A 24,462-nucleotide genomic window follows, 5' to 3' on the forward strand; every position below is an offset into this window, starting at 1 on the left:
TTAACTGAACTTACTTTTAACTGAGTTTTAAAAACATATAATCAAGGAAAAGGAAATAAAGAGGAAGGTGCCTACTCATAAACATGAAGAATTAGATTTAAATTATCTTCATGTAATAACATTTCTGCCACATTTAAAAAAATCTAGCAAAGAAAGGTAAAGGCAGATGTCATTTTTACCAGTGTTCTAGTATTATAACAAACTATTTAGGGGGCAAGCCTAAGATAGATCAGTATTACAATATACAAAAATGACAAAATACATTTATTTCAGAAGAAAATAAAGATTCCTATATCCATCGAATTCATTCTTTGCATCTCTCAATGATATTTAGGACTTCTTTAACAAAGCGCTATATAAACATTGATTCGTGTCTTTATGTTCCTAATGTGACCTCAATTAAAATCCTCGGATAACCATCAAACCAAAATTCCAGAAGCACTCATCTAGAGTGTGTGTGTGTGTGTGTGTGTGTGTGTGTGTGTGTGTGTGTGTGCGCGCGCGCGCGCGCATGCACGTGTGTGTAATTTAAATGTTTGTAATTTAAAATCTACACCATTTCCAGGCAAAATTATTTTGAAGGTAAAATGTTCTTTTTCAAGGAATGCTCAAACTTTTAAAGCCCAAAGACCTAATTCCAGAAACTTCTTAAGTTTAGCTGCCCAACAGTTTTTGTGTGAAAAAGCAAAATTATCTGTAACGCTATCTACCTAGACTAAAACTACAATGCATATAGATTATCCTACTTTACCTGTTAGTGCTACTATAACCTAGTAAATCTTTTCACAAGATATGTATCCAGTAATCATAACATCATTGAAAATCTCCAAAAAACAATAATCTGAACCACTGTTCCAACGAATATTTACCTTTCCCAAACTCTCTGCTCCACTATTCCCTACTCAGAGATTTCCCAGAGAGAACAGGGAACTCAGTACTTACACAGCTCCCTCTCAGATTCCCCACTTCTTTCAGCAGGCCATCCTAACACAAAAACTGTGTTCACAAAGAGCCCATAACCAACCAAAGGTTTTTTGCTTCGATATACCTAGACTGGTGGAGGCAAAATTTTACAGTCCATACACTTGAGAATTAACCAAATAAGTGGTCATTTTGGGGGCAAAATACCCAACCTTGGGAAAACTAAAAAGCTGGGGAAAGCTGTGTAGCTCTGCTCTAACTGAAACATCCCAACTAATACACTACTGAGCTAAAAAGCCAATGATTAGTCTGCAGTCCCTCTAGTGTTCAACTAGTTAAATTAACAGTCTCGATATGGCAAAGACTGATATTTCATAACTACTAAGTCTGTTCCACATGCAAAATGAAAATGAATTTTATAAACACAAAACAAGGGGCAAAACCGAATCAGCAGAATCTTAAATTTTTCCCTGTAAATCATTCAAGCTGAGATTCAGAAAGAATAAATCCAAAACTACTTTCAAGTGCAAGATTGATCATCAAGCACCCAGCATGATGCCTAGCACATAACAAGTGAACTATAAATATTTGATTATTGTCTGGTTCCCGGTTTCAACATATAACTATTTCAAACTATCACTTATTCTCAATTTATTGCTACTATAAAATTAGGCACGATAAGCATAAATAAAAACTATTCTGCAAATAAAAAAAAACAAATGTAGCAAGGAAAAAACAAACAAACGTAGAAAGGGAAATAGACTTAGATGGCATGCAACATGAATGGGAGTAGTAATTCCTGTTAATCCAATATCCCTTGCTAATTCTATATATGTTAATAGTCAGCAAAAAGCCCAAAACACTCTGGCCAATTCATAATTAACATATACTATACACTTAACTATAATTTTCAAGGGTTAGATCACAACCCGACTTAAAACAACATGGCACATGATTTCAATTTTTTATTCTAAAATCTTTTCAGCAGCAAAGGGATAGATATCATCAACCATCCTTGCACAGGCAAAGCCAGAAAATAATCAGTTATACGATACTTTCTTAGAAATCAAATACTTATATATAATTTAATTAAAATTGACAATGCTAAGCGAAAAAGAATTCAGTTTTTATCCACAGGTAGAAATTATGACCAAAACTTAGTTCTAAAATAAATTCATGAAGATTTAAATAGTTTGACAGTGAGGTTCATTAAAGGAAAAATATGACTATGAAAGGCATTTATACAGCATTTAAGTCTATGAGCTTTTCATATTCACTTCATATTGTATCATAAAATAAAGCTGTAATTCCCACAGTACAGATAAGAATCAGACTAGCAAATTTAAATGACTTGTCTATGAGACGACATATATAACAGGACAAGGCATGGTATGAACACTCAATCTTATTCTCAGTTAACTTACCATACTTATCTATGGTCTGTATGTCTCAAAAGGTAAAAAATAACAAAAGAATGGTAAATTTCTTCCTGGCTGGCCTCTGTTACAGTTTGGATAAGTGAGGGTGAATAGGAGGGAGTAAGCCACAGTCCAAGACCTATACTTCCACTGAATGCCAGCTAAGGTCACAAATGGAAAAAGAAAATGATAGATGGTTTCTGGCCAAGAAAGTGTGATTCAAATGATGGAAAGACCCTTCAAGCATCCTCTGGGAGATGTGGCTGCATTCCATGTGTTGCCAAACGGAAATTTCAACCAATACAGGAAATTCAAGCTCCTGGAGGTGTTTGTGTGTGTGTGCACGCCCAAGCATCCTTGGAAGAGACAGATCAATGTTGTTAACAGTCTTTGAAAAACACCTTCTAAAATTACAGAACTTGTAAAGTACTAACTTGTTATCTTACTACACTTGACGGACACAAAAGGCTATCTTTATTATAACAAGAGAAAAATGTATACTAACACTAAACACTGTCTATTAAGGATTTCATTGAAAATGTTTGTTAAATCATATACTATCTCCTTTTACCATGTAGTCTATAGCCATGGTATTTTAAAAAGTGAGCAATTAATTCAGGATTTCAGGGTGAAAGAAAGCTCAATGAAAGCTTTCCGTCAATTTCATTCTCTAGTGAAACACGCAGTTCCCGTAGAGAGCCCCAGCAAAGCAATGTTACCTAAACTTTTCTACGTAGCAAATATCAACTCTAGTGTTGAGCTGGCAATTTATAACATATGTAGGACACCCAAGGTCATTCAATCCATGATTTATTTATAAGTTAACAAGCCTTCACACATAAATACCATGAAGCACTTTTACCCAATAAATAGTACTCTCCCATTGCCTCTGTTCTACAAGACAATCAGAATATAAGCTTTTTGTCAACTGCCCAACTACTTGCTATCTATAACGCTAATGGAAATAATTTATGGAAAACTGTTCTATTTTAATAAAACTTTTAGAATTAAACTGTAGGCTGTAAAAAAATAAGCAACTGCAAAAAAAAAAAAAGAAATTTCTATTACTGTCTTTTCAATATACAGTTAAAAGGAAATCAATGCATCAAAACAATCTTTCAAATGTGGTCATTTATTTTCTTTAAAACAGTCTTCTAAACAACAGCATGTTTTTCTCTCTGATTCAAAATACTGGGAGGACTTCAGAATATTCAATGGTACCACACTGATAATCTTTATACAAACTTCTATTACACTCATTCACTCATTAATTTATTCAACAAATATGTGCCAGGAATTATGCTGATCCTGGAATTACAATGATAAGCAACAGTCAGATGCAGTTCTTGCCTGCCATGCAGCCTACAGAGAGCTTTCCTTCTAGTCCTATTCAAAAACTCCCAGGGGCGCCTGGGTGGCTCAGTCGGTTAAGCATCCGACTTCGGCTCAGGTCATGATCTCAGGGTCCGTGAGTTCGAGCCCCGTGTCGGGCTCTGTGCTGACAGCTCAGAGCCTGGAGCCTGTTTCAGATTCTGTGTCTCCCTCTCTCTGACCCTCCCCCGTTCATGCTGTCTCTCTCTGTCTCAAAAATAAATAAAGGTTAAAAAAAAATAAAAAAAAATTAAAAACTCCCAAAAAACCCAACTACCTACAAAGTCCAAACTCCTTGGCCTAGTGTTTAAGCACCATCATCATCAGGCACAAATATGCATTTCCAAATACACAGTCAACTTCTCACCTTTAACTCTTCCCAAATAGGTATTCCAAACTTTCCTACTCTATATTCTTACACATGCAATCCTATATATGTGAAGCGTGCTTGTCCTAACACACATACATATTCATCCAAATACCAAAATATTACCCATTCTTTAAGGCTCAGCTCAAGAATCAATTCTTCCTTAAAGCTCTGCCTCCTTCCACATAACTCCAAAAATCCTGTATGCCTCTCTCAGGACACCTATAATAATACTCTATGTACAAATGCTAGACCCTCTATTTGTCAGCTTCTAAAAAACAGCATACATTTAGGATTTAGTTCTATATTCTGCAAAGCACCGAACACAATGTAGGTTCAATAAAAATCTGTTGAATAAATACATGGTGGTAACTAAATATTAAAGATTAAACAGGGATGAATGCTTATGTTTATAAAGCTCAAAGAATGCTTTTAAAACATCCTCTCATATATTATTATATCACTGTTACACAATAGCATGAATTTTAATGTGTGGGCAACTGAGCTGAATTGGTACTGACCTCAAGACACCCCATGAAAATGTTTTCGCCCCCTGAGGATCATTGCCTTGTTGTACATTCAAATATGTTTGAGGGCTTTGGCTAATGGAGTTCTCGTTAAAGAAGACTTTACTTTAGCAATGGCGATAACTGTCCAAGCCACGTCTGCTTTTCAAATCAAGAGCCCCTCTTTGTTACACTCTTCATGAAACCAACTAACGGCAGGATAAATTTTTCCATAATAGAGTCACTGTCAATAAATGTTATTTCCTCCCCTAAACAATCAGAGTTGTATGTAGTTTTTCCAAGGATGCTAAAGCAGGTGTCCTTTCCGTTATTAATACACACGAGGTGACTTTTAAATAAGTTAAAAACATAGTGCCTGAAAGTGAACTGAGAGTATCTAAAGTTTTCTCATTTAGACTAAATGTATTTCTGTGTAAATTAACATGCCCTCTTATAAAGAGGAATATTAAAATCACTTAAAATAAGTCCAAGATTACCTGTGAAAAAATAAAACAATCTTCACGAAGAAACCTCATCTTGACAAGGTTCTTCACACTTCCTGATTCAGGCAGTCATTCCACAGACCCTTGCCTATTTGCTAACAGTGTCAGAAAGCAAGCCTTCAAAAAGATTAACAAAAAGTCTGACCTCTCCCAAGGGTAGCAAAGCCATAAATAAAAGTATTCTTTTAATGGAAGATACTCTGCATGTGACATTATATTAAATAGGAGGACAAAGTTTCCAACAACAGGTCTGTGAATGCTCTAACCTTCACTTTCCCATTGTATATATACACACTCAATCTTTTTCACACAAGATACTTTGTCTTCATCCAATTTTTACGTTATTAATTTTTTTTATCAAGGCAGTTCTGCTGCATGATTAACTACAAACTGCAGGGTATTATTCTATTCTATCACAATACCCTGGCAACCAGCTCATATTCAGTTACACTATCACAGCACCAAAAAAAACAAAAAAAAAACACCTAATTGTATGATCATGTGGATATTGTAGAAGCCCTTTAGTTCAATCCTAGATGGGCCTCAAGAGGATAATGCTTATTCTGTTGAACTCACTGCCAAATCACAATATGAAAGAGCCAGGATCAAAACAAGACCCAATTATACAAAGAGTACATTTTATCAATGTCGGGCTTATAAGAAATAGGTATGTGGCCCAGTACTTGTAGAAAATTGTTCAAAAATATTTACACAGATGGGGCTTTAAAGGACATTATCACACACTCACTAGCCATAATGATATTCAATGAGCATCTCTCAGGTACTATCAGGACGGCATCGATCACAAAATACTCAAAGCGACAGAACCTAATTTCATAATTCTCTAGTACTTAAAGCAGATTTCCAAACTATTGGGAACTTTTGGGGTGGGGGGAAGAAGCTGCATATTTATGTGTTATTTCTACATTAAGATTTTTTTTAAAAGATAAGCTGAGTAGAGCTATCTATCAAAGTCTAGCTACCATTTGCTCAAGCATCATAAAACAAAATAGAAACAACTTGTAAATACTTTTTCAAACAATTATTCATGAATGTTAAGCACAGACATCTATAAATTGATTTAGCCTAGCACACTTTAAACAGGTCCGGAAACCAAGCAACTCAACTAAATGGTAGCCTCAGCAACCACCTCCTGCTTCCCCCAATAGTCACCCTGTCCTTTACCGTGTATTTCTGATTTATCGAAGTCCGAACCTGTGATGACACATCTATAAAAGGGGGGGGGGGGGGGGGGAAGACCTCTTGATAACAACAGATATGTAAAGTTACTTCAGTAAGATATTTTATAACAGCAAATGTAATCTCATATAAAGTCTAAATAATCAAACGCGTCATACTCCTGTCAAATTTTTATGACTCCAAAATTATTTTTATTTATCTTTACTTTCCCTTTATCTTCAGCTGTGTGCTTAGCAGACTAGATGTTTATGAGCTGACATTATTGGAACCAACATTTGCCAAGTGTCACAGAAAACACTTAAAATCAAAAACGATAGGTCCTCTGTCCAGTATTCTGCAAGCCAGTGTTCTTTCTGTAAGTACAGGAAATAGATTTGATTGGATATAAATAGAATTAGAAGAGTTATGTGGGTTTTATGTACGATGGTTTGCTAAACTTGATATGCTCATTTTATGTGGCCCAATCACATAGTTTCATATTATATATGCAGTTTTGCAGCCGAATAACGGTTTCGATTTTAAAACTGAAATATGCGTCTGGGTTCCACTACAACTAGTGGCATGACTGAGTCACGGGCTTTTTCTGAGCTTCGCTTTCCCTTCGGCTAATTTCAACCATATAAACGTGAGAGGACCTTCTCTGAGTCCTCTCAGCGACGACCTAGGAGATGCGTGCTCACCAGCTTCCTTCCTTAGAAAAGCCCAATTTCACTGGAGGGACTTTTCACTTCGTGTCCTATATAAAAACCGTGAACTTCAAGTGAAGCTGATGTGATGCCATCTGATTGTGTCAGCAACGGATTTGCTTGTAGGTTCCTGTCAGTAACGAATTTGCTTGTAAAATGGGCAAAAGGTGCTGTTCTCTAGATACATAATTTTACATCTCTACCTCACTCAATTTTAATATCCAAACACATAGTTTTTTCTGTAACTAATTAGAGCATTAAATCCTACTAACAGTTAAGCTTTGTCTCCAATTTGTTACATTCACATTCTTGTATCAACCTCCCTAAAGAAGAAAGTAAAAAAAGAAACTATGTTACAGGTCAAAAAAATCTTCATATCATCTTAATGTACAAGAACCTCTTCTAAATCTTCAAGTTTTGTATTACAGAGCAAGACTTGGAAATAAAGCGTACGTAAGAGGCGTGACAAACAAGCTATCCTCAAAACTGCTAAATACGTCTGCATCAGTCACTACATATTCACCACTGAAATTACTGACATAGAAGGGGAACGAGAACTGTAACATACCAAATAACGGTTTCTCTAGCTCTACATTAATTTTCAATCCTACTTGTTCCAGTGGCGACTTTAATACCCCATCAGTGGGGTTTCGCTCAGGTTTACTTTATACAAATAGGGGACTTTATATCAATGCAAAAATATCAAACTGTAATGCCTATACCTACCAAAACATAAATCCCCCCTAAAAATCCACTGATTAAACTTTTCCCTGAAGCAACAATCTTTAAATTATAATTTTTTACCAACTGTTTAATTTTCCTATCATTAGAACATAAGCCCTTTACATGCTATTTCACCACAATCTCAGTATAAATGTCTCATTTTTCATAGAAAAAGCTAATTACACGGTTCAGTAAGTTGCCTGTGGTAACACATCGATTTTATTTACATTCCACAGCTAGACTTTAGCTTGTTCTCTCAATTGCAAACACGTCTAGCTTAATAATTCTATCTAATCCATTCGATCTTTTTCTATTCTTCATCTGAAAGAATTCTGACTCGCACCGTAACTTTACAATATAAACGCGCTGCTTACCAAAGTATTAATAAGTATTTCATTTTCCCCTTTAAGGATATAATTTATGATTTTCTAATATTTCAGTTTAGTATGCACTGGAATCATTTGCATAATTATCAATGAAAACTATTACTATTCTATAGCTTTAGCAAACAAATTCTTTTAAAAATAAACATAAGAAAACAGAACACACTATAATTAGTTTAAAAGTCAGAAATTTTATATCAAGACTTGAATAATTTAGATCCAGTGAAAACAAGAAATACTTACTTCATAAACTATCTAGAACTAGCTACCACCAGTTCCCACTGATTACGTGCTTTCACTAAAAGTGCTGTTTCTCATAACATACAAATGTATTCTACTACTATGTACATAATAACAGATAGGAAACAGATACAAAAGTTAAACTAAAATTTACTTTTCAGGTGCACTGTGGTCAAGAAGTATAATGCCATGTAATAAAATCTCCATATAGATGTTGGTATGTAAAATACTACAAATCCAGAATGATGCAAAAAAATTTCACCTGTTTTCAAAATCACCGGAATCATATACTTGAAAATAAACCCAAACAATAATTTCATTCCTGCCAATTTTATATGTAAAAGGGTCACTATTTTCCCAAAAAGCAAAATTTTTCATTTCAATTAAGAATAAAGTTATTTAACGGGGCTCCTGGGTGGCTCAGTTGGTTGCGCATCTGACTTCAGCTTGGGTCATGATCTCACTCACAGTTCACAAGTTCAAGTTTCCCATAGGGCTCTGTGCTTGACAGCTCAGAGCCTGGAGCCTGCTTCAGATTCTGTCTCCCTCTCTCTCTGTCCCTCTCACTGCTCGTGCTTTGTCTCTCTCTCAAATATTTTATTTTATAAGAAAAACACTGTAAGAAAAATTTTTTAATGTTTATTTTTTTGTGTGTGAGTGTGTGTGTGAGAGAGAGAGAGAGAGAGAGAGAGAGAGAGAGAGAGAGAATGCGCATAAGCACGGTGATGAACAGAGAGCGAGGGAGACATAGAATCCAAGGCAGGCTCCAGGCTCTAAGCTGTCAGCACAGAGCCTGACGCGGGGCTCGAACCCATGAAATGTGAGACCGTGACCTGAACCGAAGTCAGACATTCAACCTACTGAGCCACCCAGGTACCCCTAAAAAAATTTTTTTAACTTTTTCAACATTTATTCATTTTTGAGAGACAGAGACACAGCTGAGCGAGGGAGGGGCAGAGAGAGAGGGAGACACAGAATCCCAAGCACACTCCAGGCTCTGAGCTGTCAGCACAGAGCCAGATGTGGGGCTCAAACCCAAGAACTGTGAGACTGTGACCTGAGCTGAAGTCAGACACTTAACCAACTAACCTACCCAGGTGCCCCTAAAAAAATTTTTTTAATTAAAAAAAAAAAGAATAAAGCCATTCACAATGTTAACTAAAATTATTTCATTTTCTCAAAGATAACCATAAATCAAAATTCAACTGAAAATTCAGACTATAAGATACGTAGTAATAAATTCCTATATACTTTATTGCTTATGATTTTAGAAAATTCAATGTGAATACTTTTCTTTTTAGTATGATAAGCAATAAGGCTATTCAGAGTTTGATTCTACCATCATAATCTGCCTTGGTTAGATCTTCGATTCTTTTCTTCCTTCTCTTCTCTGTCCCCTTACCTTTTCTGTTACCTAAGAATGTAGTCTTTGGGTGCCTGGGTGGCTCAGTCAGTTAAGCATCCAACTTCAGCTCAGCTGAAGATCTTGCAGGTAGTGAGTCCAAGCCCCGCATCAGGCTCCACGCCAACAGTGCAGAGCCTGCTTGGGATCTCTCCCTCGCTCTCTCTGCCCTTCTCCCACTAGAGCTTGCTTGCTCGCTCGCTCGCTCTCTCTCTCTCTCAAAATAGATAAATAAACTTGAAAAAAAAAAAGAATGTAGTCTTCTTTGGATCTCTGTTATTTTTAAATAGCTCAAAGTTAGGTTTTTCCTCAAACCAGATTGAAAAGCTGTTAGGGCAAAGGATATTCACAGTATCAGAGTTTTGCCCCAAATTCACCAATAATTACAAAAAGAAAAAGGTATCTTTACACAGGAAAAATCTGGTGGACGCTATCTTAACAAAGTAATCAAACATCAAAGGATCAATATTGGAACAGATGAACATGATATGCCTCTGATGTGATGTCACAGAAGTACTTATCACCTAACTCAATATTCTTGCCAAAAATGTTTAACCTGGATCTAATCATGAAGAAACAATCAGACAAATTCAGATTATGAAAAATTTGACAGGACAACTGAAGTGTTGCCTTCAAATTACATCAATACAATGAAAATGTCCTACATTTTCATAGAAGTTACATGATGAAGTGCTTAAGGGTAAAGGTTCAGGACTACTAGGTATTACCTTCACATGGTTTAGCCAGAAAAAAACTTTGTCTTCATGTCTGTAAATACTTTTCAAAATGAAAAGCACAGAGGGAATCAGGTTCTGTATTGGAAATTGCTGAACAAAGGCTTTATCAATCCCATCATTTGAGATTGTACGTTATAGTCGAAGTATACAGATGAGAATACCAGCAAGCTGACTCTCCATTCTCACCTCTCAGCCTCCCTCATCCTTACAAAATGCCCGCTTGTCCCCAGAGACCTGTCATCAGTGCAGTGGAATATAAAACAGTATTAAAGTTGTCTTAAATTATCTTACACTGGCCAATGTCAGAAAACCAGATCCCCTTTTTCTAGCTCTCTAATGTCTAATGCTCTTTTTTCAAGTGTCCACATCTCCTGGCATAGGTGGAAGCACTATGAAAAACGTTTTATTTTATGAAAAATAAAAAAGATACTTACAACTATAAATGCAACAGTGAAGGTAACAACTGCCAATCTGCCCCTACACTGACAGTAAAGCCAATTGCTAAGGCTTCCAATAGGATTCTTTAGAGGTAGACAGGTGTATAGATGTATATTTGTCTATCTAGTAATAATCAAAAAGAAAAGGGAGAGCAGATCAATTTTAAAATTATAGACAGTGCATATTTATAGACAAGTTTCTTTATAGAACATATATAAAATAAAATGGATATTTAATGCCTTACTTTTAATTAGGTTTCAATCTCCTCACAATATTAAATTGTTTAAAACTTTAGGTGTATTTATTGTAAGTTAACCTCCTAAGAGTACAATACTATGCTATGTTAGAACTATATAAGATGGGTTTCATTCAACAAGCATCACTTAGCACATACTAGGCCATACAGAATACTTGTCCAGGGACTTTTTTTTTTTAACGTTTATTTTTGAGAGAGAGAAAGAACGCAAGTGGGGAAGGGGCGGAGGCAGAGGGAGACCCAGAATCCAGGCAGGCTCCAGGCTCCAAGCTGTCAGCAGAGAGCCCAACGCAGGCTCGAACCCATGAACCATGAGATCATGACCTGAGCCAAAGTCATGATCAACCAACTGAACCACCCAGGCACCCCCTGGACCAGGTACTCTTAAGCTTTGGGTTAAGTTATCTTCAGTTCGTAGAAGTCTGTATTTGCCCTGTTTACCATTTTGGGGTTTCAAGAGAGCATGTCTTTCCAACCACCAACTAATAGGCAATGAAACAGCCAGAAGATGGTATTTATAAATAATTTGTCTAGCAGATTAGGAAAATATTACATTATATTAATCTCTAAAATTCAAATTGAAAATGTAGAAAAGAATTTAGCCAAGCAAAAACAGCAAAGGTATAATAAAATAAAATTGGCAAGGACTATTAACATACAGTTCAGTATGTAATCACCGGTATTTTTTAATTTAAATAAATCTGTACCTCAAACTAAATACAAGGGTTAAGTTCATAGCTCAATTTAGAATAAAATAATTTCTTACATTATTGCCTTCCTGCTCATATCCATCTTATATATAATCTTCCTAATTATGTCTCTTTCCTGATGAGAAACCTCCAACAATTCCTCAAAATCTATCAAATTCAATGCAAATTCGTCTTCCTTTCTCCAGTGCATTCCACATTATGGCCCACCTGCCCAGGCTCTCAGTCTCTCCTGACTATTTCACAAATAGCCTAAGTTCCAGACAAACCTGCCCTTCACACCATTTGTTCACTGCTGGCAGGCCGCCCTTTGTACAGGCTACTTCTTCTGATTGCGACAAGGTCCATCCCGACCTAGATAGCTCCTTCTTACCCAATAAGACACACCTGAAGCCTCTGGGCTTCCCATCATCTCCCTATCCTCTGTTCCCCAAGACTGAATGTGATGCTTCTGCAAGATTCTATAACTTAATCATTTACAGCTTACTTTGTCACAGCATAATTATGGATTCACCTCACTAATTCCCCAATAACACCGTGAGCTCCTTAAAGATAAGGACTCATTTTACATATCCAGGGCTGATCACAACTCTTGCCTAAGGTTAGAAGTTCAATAAACAGATGAGAAACCAAGAAGGTTATCAACCCTTAGCACTAGGGCTCACAGTGTTTCTGCTGTAAGTTTATAAAACACTTGTGCAATGGTCCTGAAACGGTCTGCCCATTGGGAAAGTAATCTACTACATTTCTCTTACATGTACTTACAGTGTTTCTCTGCAATATGCATATGTGTGTGCTTGTCTTATGCCCTTTTCAAACTCTACACTTATCAAGGGTAGAGATTACATCAAAACCCTACAGCGGGACCCACTGATACAGGTACTTGAGCATGGCCACAGGGAAGGATATACACATATTTGTGTTCAGCCAGTGCCCTAATTCAACACCATTGTGTGGAGATGGCAGTAAAGTTACAAACCTACCTTACAGAGATCCAAGAGTCACACCTTAAAGTTCGGATCTCTTCGTAATGCAATTTAAGGTTTATTATGAAACTCTGTGTATAGGAATCTAGGTAATTTTGATTATTATTTGAGCGGGGGGGAGAGAGAGACAGAGAGAGAGAGAGCGCGAGCACGAACAGGGGAGATGGGCAGAGGGAGGGAATTCTAAGTAGGCTCCACACTTAGCACAGAGCCGGACACAGGGCTCAATCCCACGACCTGAGGCGAAATCAAGTCAGCCACTCAACCGACCAAGCCACTCAGGCGCCCCTAGACAATTTTCATATGTACAGGGAGGGATATCCTCACTGCTCTAACACTTTATAAAGTTTTATTATTCTAAGTTATTCCACCCAAATATTAAAACTTAAAATCAAAAATAGAATTACTCCAACCTTAAGTATACTTTAAAAGTTACTAGTTGAGGTCCATTAGCAAGCGCTGAATGCTCTACAGAAGAATCATTTTAAAAATATCAAAATAGGGGCGCCTGGGTGGCTCAGTCGGTTAAGCGTCCGACTTCGACTCAGGTCACGATCTCGCGGTCCGTGACTTCGAGCCCCGCGTTGGGCTCTGGGCTGATGGCTCGGAGGCTGGGCCTGCTTCTGATTCTGTGTCTCCCTCTCTCTCTGCCCCTCCCCTGCTCATGACCTGTCTCTGTCTCTCTCTCTCTCTCTCTCTCTCTCTCAAAAAATAAAATAAATAAGTACATAAATAAAACATTAACAAATGTCAAAATATTTGAAGTTTGATGTATGGGTTAACTGTCTTTAGGCTAACTGTTCTCTGTGCTGTTCTCAGTAATTTAACTTTTGTTACCCTTATAACCCAATTTACAGTGAGGAAAGCTGAGGCAATGATGATGTACTTGACCAACAATACACAACTAGCAAGTGACTGAGCAGGGATTCAAATCTAGCCCATGTTCTGAACCACTATGCCATACACTAAAAACAGCAATTCCCCAGATAAGGGCCCAAAAGTGTTTATCCAAGTGACAGGATAGGCTATAAATGTGTTTTAGTGTTCTCTCCAACTATTTCATAGTTACTTCAAGCATTTAAATAAAACATCTAATATTTTAAAGTTAACCTGTGTGTCAATCCTGCAGGATCATTCTCTATGGGAACACTTTATACAATCAACCAAAAATGCTTGCTTTAGTGCTGTATTGCACTGTGAGGTCTCTTAGTAGTATGCTCTTTCAAGTACACTGTAAAGACAAAGGGAACTACCAAATAAAAAAATTAAAAAGCATCTGCAGAAACAATAAAATGTCCCTATAAAAAGAAAATACTGGGGCACCTAGGTGGCTCAGTTGTTTAAGCATCTGACTCTTGGTTTCAGCCCAGGTCATGATCTCACGGTTCGTGAGTTCGAGCACTGTCCGCATGGGGCCTGCTTGGGATTTTCTCTCTCTCTCTCTCTCTCTCTCTCTCTCTCTCTCTCCCGCTCTCTGTGCCCCCCCTCACTCATGCGCGCTCTCTCAAAATACATAAAATTTTTTAAAAAAAGAAAAGACAATGTTACAATAATGATACCATCGTGCTTAATATTATAGGGCTCTGTTAAAATGTATTTTATGAAATACATATGAAATGACTCTTACATATGAGAAAAGAACAACACAGGGGCTCCTGGGTGGCTCGGTCGGTTGAGCATCTGACTTTGGCTCAGGTCATGATCTTGCAGTTCACAAGTTTGAGCCCCGCGTCGAGCTCTATGCTGACAGCTCCAAGCCTGGAGCCTGCTTTGGATTCTATGTCTCCCTCTCTCTCTACACCTCCCCTGCTCATATTCTCTCTCTCAAAAATAAATAAAAAACATTTTTAAAAATTTTAAATAAAAAAGAAAACGATTCCAAAATATCTTCAATTTGTATGACTACCAATTAAAATATTTCCTTTGTACCTTTTTCTCATGACCACTCTACGTCTCATATTCTCCCTCACTTGAAATAAAGTTGTCCTTATGCCACTCATTTTTCTAATTAAGTTTCAAATATTTTCTAAAATTAGGTTGAACCACATAAAAGTCCCCTTTTCAACCACTTTTACCTATGGGATGGACACTTCACATGCTTTCATCTAAAAACCTTCCCCAATTCAACATATCAAAAAGAATAAATGTACTTAACAAAGTTATGACTATTCCATCACTGTCATACTTTCCTGGTAGCAAGTAAGAGAATAAAGTTTATACTGTTTTCAGACTCAATAGGTTAGAAAATAAAAATAAAAAATAATCATTCTCATGAGAAAACATTCACAATACATTGTAAAGTGAAAAAGACGGAGTTACAAAACAGTATGATACCAATTTCACTTATACATAAAAATACCAAATATTACAACTGTTTTAGACTTCGGGATTTTTATTCTCTTCATCTGACAGTTCTGTTTTCCTAATTTTTTAATTAAAATGTAGTATTACTGTGATTTATAAAAAAGTTTATAAACAGAAGTCAATCTTTGCTTAATTCTTTACCAAAAAGGTATTTTTTTCAATATATGAAATTTATTGTCAAATTGGTTTCCATACAACACCCAGTGCTCATCCCAAAAGGTGCCCTCCTCAATACCCATCACCCACCCTCCCCTCCCTCCCACCCCCCATCAACCCTCAGTTTGTTCTCAGTCCAAAAAGATATTTAATTAATCAATGAAATAAATACATGTGCGATCTAAAACAACTATGAAAATTTTAGATAGCCTACATCTTTTTGTTAACTCAGTAACAGAGCCCATGAGAAATAACACAGTAACTTGTTATTTCTAAGAACACTGATCATGTGCTTTGTTGGTATGGACAAACAGCTTTACTCCATACATGAAGTAAATAAGCCTAATTAACAGTTGGGTTTGGTTTCATCACTATTATAAAATGATAATTTGTGCTGCTAACAAATAAATACCAGACCAAGAAGTTCAGACATAAGCTATCAATACAGAGTAGAGAAACTGAAGGACATTAAAAATCAGAAGTAAACATAAGAAATAAAGGATAAAGAAACAAAAATGTTATATTCCTCTACCACATGTATAAAAAAATTTTATAACAAAACTATATGTTTTGATATTTAAACGAACAAATATAAATGCTATAATTATCTTCTGGGGTATCTTATTTTAAAAAGTCTGATAAATGGAATCCAGATGTGGATTAAACTAATTCAACTAATTTTACCTGAGTTCATTGCTAACTACCTAAAATAAGCTTTGATATGTATGTAAGTTCTAAGATTCTGCTGATTAACCAGCTAAGTAAGCAATCCTACCCAGACTGGGTTCTTTTATTTATAAACCAAACACTCTAAAAACTACAGGGAGAAAGGTTCATGTTGAATAGACAAATGGACCATAAGGTAAACAGCTCAATTAGTCCACTGTGGTTTACTGCCCTCTGGCTGTTGTGGCAAAGGATATCACAGATTTAAAAAAAAAAAAAATGGTTGCAAAGAAAAGCTAGGAAGATATCAAACAAAACTTGGCAGGAAAATTCTTTAGCCATATTCAGACACCTTAGAATAGAACCTCAAGTACACATTAAAGTTAATTTTACTCTTTCCTTTAAAAAAAAAAACACTAAATATATCAACTAACAAAACATTTCAAACATTATCTGAACTTTTTCAACCACAAACTAACAAAATATAGAGTAGTTTGGACATAATTAAAGTTGGCTCTAGGAGAGTTAAGTCAAAAAGGGTTAATGCACTAGCCTAAAGATTGTAATTAATCTTGATTTAGAAAAATTATTTAAAAAAAAAAAAAAAAAAAAAAAAAAAAAGAAAAATTATTTAGCATACTAAATGGAAACATTTAGGTAAAGAAGTAAAAAAACTTTACCAACATTCAAAGAATATTGATAAAATTTCCCCTGGTTATAAATCTACAATAAATACAAAAAATAGCTTAGAGTAATGAAACTCTTAGATTAATTCAAAGTTTCCACATATCAGATATAATCTGAAGTTAAAAATTAGACAACATTGGAGAGCAAGTATTTCCTGGAATCACCTAATTATATAAAAAGCAGGAACAAAACAAAGGAAAACTTGCTACCTCAAAATCAGATCAGATTATTTAATCTTTCTACAAAATACTATCCAATGTCATCTCATAATCTTTTCCAATAAGGCTTGTACTAACTTTTATTATCACTTTACAACTTTCCATCAGTGTTCAGCTGGTAATGAACCACAACAGCCACAGTTCAAGAAAAAACAATTCTGTTCATTTCACAGACTTGCTAATTACTCACAACTCACTATCATTTTAAAACAGTGGATCTTAGCCTTGTTCCACCCCAAAACACCCAGGGGACACAGTATTTTCCTTTAGTAACAGTGGCTCACAGGTTCTGGTTCCTAGCATGACTGGGAAACAACAAGCAAATTTGAAAAAAATAACAGAAGTAGAAAGAAGAGGAGTAAGAGTGAGGATATTCCTTTCAAGAGACATACCCATTAAACACTTGAATTTTTCTCAGCAAGTTTTAATAAATTCTTTTTGAAACTTACTACTGTTAAATAATTATAATTTTATACACACACACACACACACACGATGGTAACAGTTTTTAAGAAAAAACAAAATCTTACCCTGCAGTTCATGATGTATTACACCCACTAGGTTGGGTTCGTCTCCCCACCAGAAAATCCATAACTCTTTGCAATCTGGTTTGACATCACGACGCCATACACACAGCAAGTTGGCTTGCAAACAGCGGATGAAACTTAACAGGATTGGATCATCTTGGGCTGGGGCTGAAATTATGGGTCCACAGTCCCCATGCCCTCCAAAATTGTACCTACGCCATTTGATTCCCGTGAGTTCAGCCTGGAAAAAGACAAGAAAATTACAATGGTTTTGATATTTCTTTTTACCTACAGAACACTTAAAAACAGGCTTCCATTACAGATAAGCAAATATGCTAAAATAAATATTGTCACTATACTTCACCTAAGAGTTCTCTCACTGAAAAATGTTTGTCAATCCTCCTTGATTTTTAAAGGGAGAAAAAATTCATTTTTTAAATATTTTTTAACATTTATTCATTTTTGAGAGTGAGAGAGACAGAGCATGAGCAGGGGAGGGGCAGAGAGACAGGGAGACACAGAACCCGAAGCAAGCTCCAGGCTCTGAGCTGTCTGCACAGAACCCGACGCAGGGCTCGAACTCACAGACCATGAGATCATGACCTGAGCCGAAGTCGGACGCTTAACCGACTGAGCCACCCAGGTGCCTCAAAACTTCATTTTTTTATATCAAGATTTCTACATGGCTCCTCATATTAAATACCAAATCACCACAAACAAATGATTATTATTTCCAGTTGAACCATTTTTACCCAGAATGTACTATAAAGTCCTTACATATAAAAGCTATTTTCTATTATTTCTTATTTGATTCATAAATTATATTTAGAAATCAGGTAAGAGGGAAGTCTAGGTGGCTCCGTAAGTTAAGCATCCGATTCTTTATTTCGGCTCAGATCGTGATCTCACCGTTCATGAGACCAAGCCCCATGTCCGTGTCTGTGCTGATGGTGCAGAGCCTGCTTGGGATTCTCGCTCTCCCTGTCTCTACCCCACTCGCACACACATGCATGCTCACTCTCTCTCTCACACAAAATAAATAAGTAAACATTTAAAAAAAAAGAATAAATCAGGTAAGAGTTTAAAAAATAAGTTCATAAAACTGAAATCGTTTTTTTCAAAGAATTTCCTCAATTCCTTCCCATCCAGAAGCTAGTTTCAATCTTTCTTAATCAAGAAAGCAGTTATCATGCAGCATCATAGTGCTTCATCATTAACACCAAAGCAAGCTACTAACAAAACTGATGCAAAGTTATCAGCAATTTATTCATGTTTTTGTCTTTTGTCTTCCAAACACATTTTAAAACATGGAAACTAAACCAGCTGCAAGCAGAACCCGGGTCTTTATCCCATTACCTACATTTGTATTTTAAAATTTCTTAAATCTTAGAGGGGGCTAAGCAGCTAAAACTCAAAGATGGTTCAACACAAACAGAAGCTGAATTCCTTATTTAAATAGCTATAAACTACAACTATATATTCAAAACTGGTGATAAAAGGGATTCATAACATCATTCTGCACAAAAGACTCCATGTGTCCCTTGCATTCAATCCTTACCCACTCATCTTCCCTCCCCACCGCCACCAAGTCAATTTTTGTCAGTTGTTTTTCAAAAATCAAGTATAAGATAGAAAAAAACAGTATCTCCTGCTAACATAACTGAAACAAATTTAAAGTGCCGAAACAATCAATCACCATAATGAACGAAACACATTTAAGAAAAAAATATCAATTTTATTCAATCCCATAAAATGCGTCACTTCAAAAAAAATTGTTCCAAATATAATAATGTCCAAATTAAAACTGTCTGGCATTCAGTGACTTACCCCCCTTCACATTGTGAGATATGCAAATCCAATCTCTAATGAATATTCTTGGTAAAAGCATCATTTATGCTTTCCCCTTTATGCCACTTTGTTTTCTTAGTATGAAAGTACTACATGGACAATGCAGTAAGTTCAAAAATAAATAATATAAATTAAAAGTAAAATAATCACACCAGGAGGGGCACCTGGGTGGCTCAGTCAGTTAAGCATCCAATTTCGGCTCAGGTTTGATCTCACCGTTCGTGAGTTCAAGCCCCCCATCAGGCACTGTGCTGATAGCTTGGAGCCTGGAGCCTGCTTCAGATTCTGTGTGTCCCTCTCTCTCTGACCCTCTCCTGCTCACACTCTGTCTCTCTCTCTCTCAAAAATAAACATTAAAAATAGTAATAATAATTTTAAAAATAATACCACCAGGAATATTTTCCATAATCACACCAGAAATAATTATTAGTATCTTAATGTATGTTCTTCCTGTTTTTCTGTACATAGTTTTTAATTTAGAACCATATTACCATGGCTTTATATCCTGCTTTTTGACTTACTATATTTATATATATAAAATTATATATATATAAATTACTATATTTACATATATATATAAATTATTCTTCAAAACAGTTTTTAGGGGCACGTGGGTGGCTCAGTCAGTTGGGCATCTGACTTCCGTTCAGGTCATGATCTCACGTCTTGTGAGTTCGAACCCCACGTCAGGCTCTGTGCTGACAGCTCAGAGCCTGGGGTCTGCTTCGGATTCTGTGTCTCCCTCTCTCTGCCCCTCCCTGCTCATGCTCTGTCTCTCTCTCTCTCTCTCTCAAAAATAAACATTTAAAAAATTGTTTTTAAAACAGTTTTTAATGTTTGTATAATACGTATGTATTCACTGGAGAAAACATAATTTATCCCGTAATAATTAGACAAACTTTCATTTTCACTGTTATAACTGGTAAACACCCTTGCATACTGTTATTTTCCAGATGACTTTCTTAAGAGAGACTGCTTGATGTAGAATTACCAAAGAATATGAATATTTTAAGACTCATGGATGAGTGCTACCATACAGTTTTTCAATTAGTAGTCCCACTAATACAAATAACCTCCTCCCAAATTGCGTATCTTCTTAAATACCTGCCAATTCAATAGAATGGTATGTCCCTGTACTAATATGTAGTCCTTTTTCAGTTCAGAGGGAATCATTATCATATATTTAATCATAAGTATAATCTGGGGCCTGCCTTCCTGGGTTTGAATACCAGCCCTACACTCACTAGCTGTAAGTAGCAAGTCTTAGCAAGTTACTTAACCTTTGTCTCTCTGTTGTCTTACCAGTAAAATCAGGATAACAGTATTTACAGAGTTGATTAAATGAGTCAGTATGTATATACTTAGGAAGATGCCTGGCATATGGCAAAAAATATAAATGATATCACTATCATTACTAGTAATGACAGTAGTATTTCTCCTTGAGTTGTTTGTTCAGATCTTTTGTGCATTTTTCTCGCATACAAATCTCTTTATTTCTTCGAATGAAATCAATGTGTACGTATGTGTGTGTTTAAAACAGAAAGCCTAACATCAATTTTTAAATAAAGGTCAAAGAAGTAAACTAAATAAAAAGACTTAAGAGGCAGTTGAAATCAGAAAAGTTAAGTAAAAGACTAATTTTTCTCATAAGCACCTAAGCTCATGTTCTGTCCCCAAGGATCTGGGGGTTGGCGGGGGAGACAAAAGATACCAATAAATATAAATCCCTAATATGTACATTAACTATATTTAAAAGGTTAGAAAATTAAGATATATCAGAGATTGAAACATCAGGTGAGGCAGTCCCCAAGAAATCTATGAACGGCAATTTATTCACTAGAATACTTTCACCTGTAACATCCGGCATGGTTCAGCAAACAAAATATTTGGCTTTGATTCAGGAGAATGATTTCCTAATCCCAGCACTTCCACTAACTTCCTATCAGTGCTTCTCTGGTCTCAGTGATAAAGGGAAGCCGCTGCCGCCTGCTCTATATTCTTTATGGAGTTGTTCTAGCAAGTGATATAACACAAATGCAAGTGATACAACAACAGAGCTACCAACTTAATCACTTCATAACTAATTCAACCAGAAAAACTGAAAAATGTCCCATTATCTTAAAACAATTTCGTTCGTTACCTTAAAGCTAAAATTAAATATCATTATACCAGTCTTCACTGAAAAATCTAACAATGAAACACCATTTAAGCCTAACCGAGATAACTAAGTATAAAGTGAATGTGCAAAGGCTTAGCTTTAAATTTTGAATTAATTAATGTTTGATAAGAGGGAAGACAACTCAGGGGCACCTGGGTGGCTCAGTCAGTTAAGCGTCCAATTCTTGATTTCGGCTCAGATCATGATCTCACGGTTTGTGGGTTCTAGCCCTGCTGTCAGCGCAGAGCCTGCTTGGGATTCTCTCTCTCAGCTTCTCTCTCCCTCTCTCTGCCCTTCCCCCACTCATGCACACATATGCTTTCTCTCAAAATAAATAAGGGGAGGGGAGGGGAGGGGAGGGGACGGGAGGGGGAGGGGGAGGGGAGGGGGAGAGGAGGGGAGGGGGAGGGGGAGGGGGAGGGGGAGAGGAGGAGTGCCTGGGGGGCTCGGTCCGTTAATGATCCAACTTAGTCTCAGATTATGATCTCATGGTTTGTGGGTTCAAGCCCCAGGTCAGGCTCTGTGCTGATAGGTCAGAGCCTGGAACCTGCTTTGGATTCTCTGTCTCCCTCTCTCTCTCTCTGCCCCTCCAGCGCTTGCACTCTCTCTGTTGCTCAAAAATGAATAAACATTAAAAAATTAAAAAAAAAAAAAAAAGGAAATACAACTCCGTAATACTGAAATACTGTCCAAAAAAAAATCCTATCATGGATGTATATTCAATTAGACTAATACACAGCCTCATATACCATGATCATGTTTATAGTTAAAAATCAATTCCACACCAACTACTATTGACCCAATTTCTGACACAAGTACAGATTTCCAAGCCTCAAAATCCTTTATCTAATGATTCCAAAATTGTGAAGCAACCATATGAAATATTTCTAGATGCAAATTATCCAAAAATGCAGTATTTGTCACTGACAAACAATCCATAATCATATTTAAGTTTAAAATTACATGGTTTTTAAAAGATGGAATCCAAAAGATGGAATTAAAATATACAAGGAAAAAACCCAGCACGCACGTGTATATAATAACAACCCCAACTTTGTGCACTGATGCATCACCTATTTCACAACAGGCACCACAGCAGGGTCTTCACACAGAATTTCTAACCTTCACAAACAAACAGGTAAAGAAATTAGGACTCAGAAGGTTAAATAATTCTCCCAAAACTACACAGGCAGCAAATGGCAGATCCCAAATATAAATGGATTCAAAGCATAACCGAATTTAAGGCATAAATTCTTTCCCACTCTGCCATGCTGCTTCTTAAGGCTAATGGTAAAAATTAGCCCTAGAGGATTATAAAATAGTACAAAGAAACTGTCATCAACTCAATTTAGCAATGGCAAGAGCTCATGGCCATACTTTCTAATTTAAGAAAGTTCATGAATCTTTCTTTAGTCTTCCTGAGGTATTAAGAAAACTAGTACAAGAGAGCCCACACACCTCCCATGAATAGAAGAGACTTTTTTTATTTCACTCAGATAATTATATGCCTTCTTTTACATGTTACCACTATAAGACTGTATCTACACAAGCTAATTTTTAGAGGGTATGTACAACAAGCCAAGAAAATAACTATTCTAATAATAGCAAGAAAGACGGGAGGGAAATTTTCTCCTCAATGGCTGGCATCTGTTGAACAGGTAGTCAAGGTCCTCAGAAAATTGAACTTAACTGGCAGAGGCTCCCGTGGCCTTCTGTTTAGGCCACTATAGTCAGTTCAGAATGGTTGAAATTAAATAGATTACAACAGAATCGGGATAAATGCAGTTTCTAACAGCATGAATGTATTTAAAGAAAATTTATATTGATTCTTAATGTGCTATTCTTTAGACACAATACATAGGAAATGAGCTGATAAATTCTCCCAAAGGAAGTCATTTATTTGCACTGACCCATTGCAATTAGAACCCACATGACTAACAAGTATATACTTGCAGTGTGGCTCCTCAGGGTTGAAGCTGTATTCAGCAGTCACCGAACAGAGTCGAAGGAACAGGACTTGGTTATGAATGAACTCAGGGAGGTATAGTACCACAGAAGAAACACTGGCTGGAGGTCAGAAGATCTAGGTTCAAGTCCTAGTTTTTTAACTATTTACCTGTATGATACTAGGAAATCTACTCCCATCTCAGGGCAGCACAGCTTCCTGACCTGTAAAGCGATATGGTTGACCTAGATACTATAAATGAGTTCAAGTCTCCTGGCCCAGGCTAATTACATCCCACTCACAAAGGCAACTTGTAGATGAGACTGAACCCTTAATTATATGCCTTAGAATGATCCGTATGAATAGGAGAGCTGCCAGAAGATCTGAATTTTCAAGAAACAGGTAAAAGAGAGACTTCTCAAACTACAGAACAATTACCTTAATACCAATCTTCAGCAGGATTCTAGGATGGTGTGTAGAAAAGGCAGCTGTGATTATCTGGGGCTAACATGGGTGTACGAGAAAATTCCAAATCTGCCTCACCTCACAACCTCCCATGATAGGGTTACTACTCTAGAAGATCAGGAAAATACAGCAAACATATTAAATCATCCCTCAACTTGAGTCAGAGAAAGGAAAAAAATCAGGAATAATAGAAAACTTCTGTAAAAACACAACTAATCAGCTCCAGGTAAAAACACCAGGGTAAACAGACACATCTGCTTTTGCTCTCTTAAGCTCCTCTAAAACACCAGTCAAGAATGTTTGTTTTGTTTTTCCCTTAAATCATAACATCACAATGGTAGGCAGAAGAGAAGATGAGAGCATCAAGATTTTGAAAGCTAAGAAGCAGATGCTCAAGAGGTAAAGAAATTTATAATGTCTAAAAAAACTGAATCCTAGCTATGGAGAAAGGGCAGATAAAACCCAATATACACAGAATCCCCTCAGACTCAGGAGTTAACAATACAGTTATCTTTGGATGGAGGGTTAAAAGGCAGAAAGGAGATGAAATAAGGAAAAGTGGCTGAAGGCCTGCTTAGAAGGCA

General features: G+C 36.5%; 1 protein-coding gene across 2 annotated transcripts in view; it reads right to left on the reverse strand.

The window, feature by feature from the left end:
- MED13L (mediator complex subunit 13L) overlaps window positions 1-24,462 on the reverse strand; it is a 301,789-nt gene that overhangs the window by 248,161 nt on the left and 29,166 nt on the right. For both annotated transcript variants that reach the window (XM_042910866.1, XM_042910865.1), the window contains exon 2: window positions 17,466-17,703. In XM_042910866.1, the coding sequence (XP_042766800.1) occupies window positions 17,466-17,703 (238 nt within the window). The remainder of the gene's footprint in view (window positions 1-17,465; window positions 17,704-24,462) is intronic.

This window comes from Panthera leo, chromosome D3 (genome assembly GCF_018350215.1).
Source record: "Panthera leo isolate Ple1 chromosome D3, P.leo_Ple1_pat1.1, whole genome shotgun sequence".
Taxonomy (NCBI): domain Eukaryota; kingdom Metazoa; phylum Chordata; class Mammalia; order Carnivora; family Felidae; genus Panthera; species Panthera leo.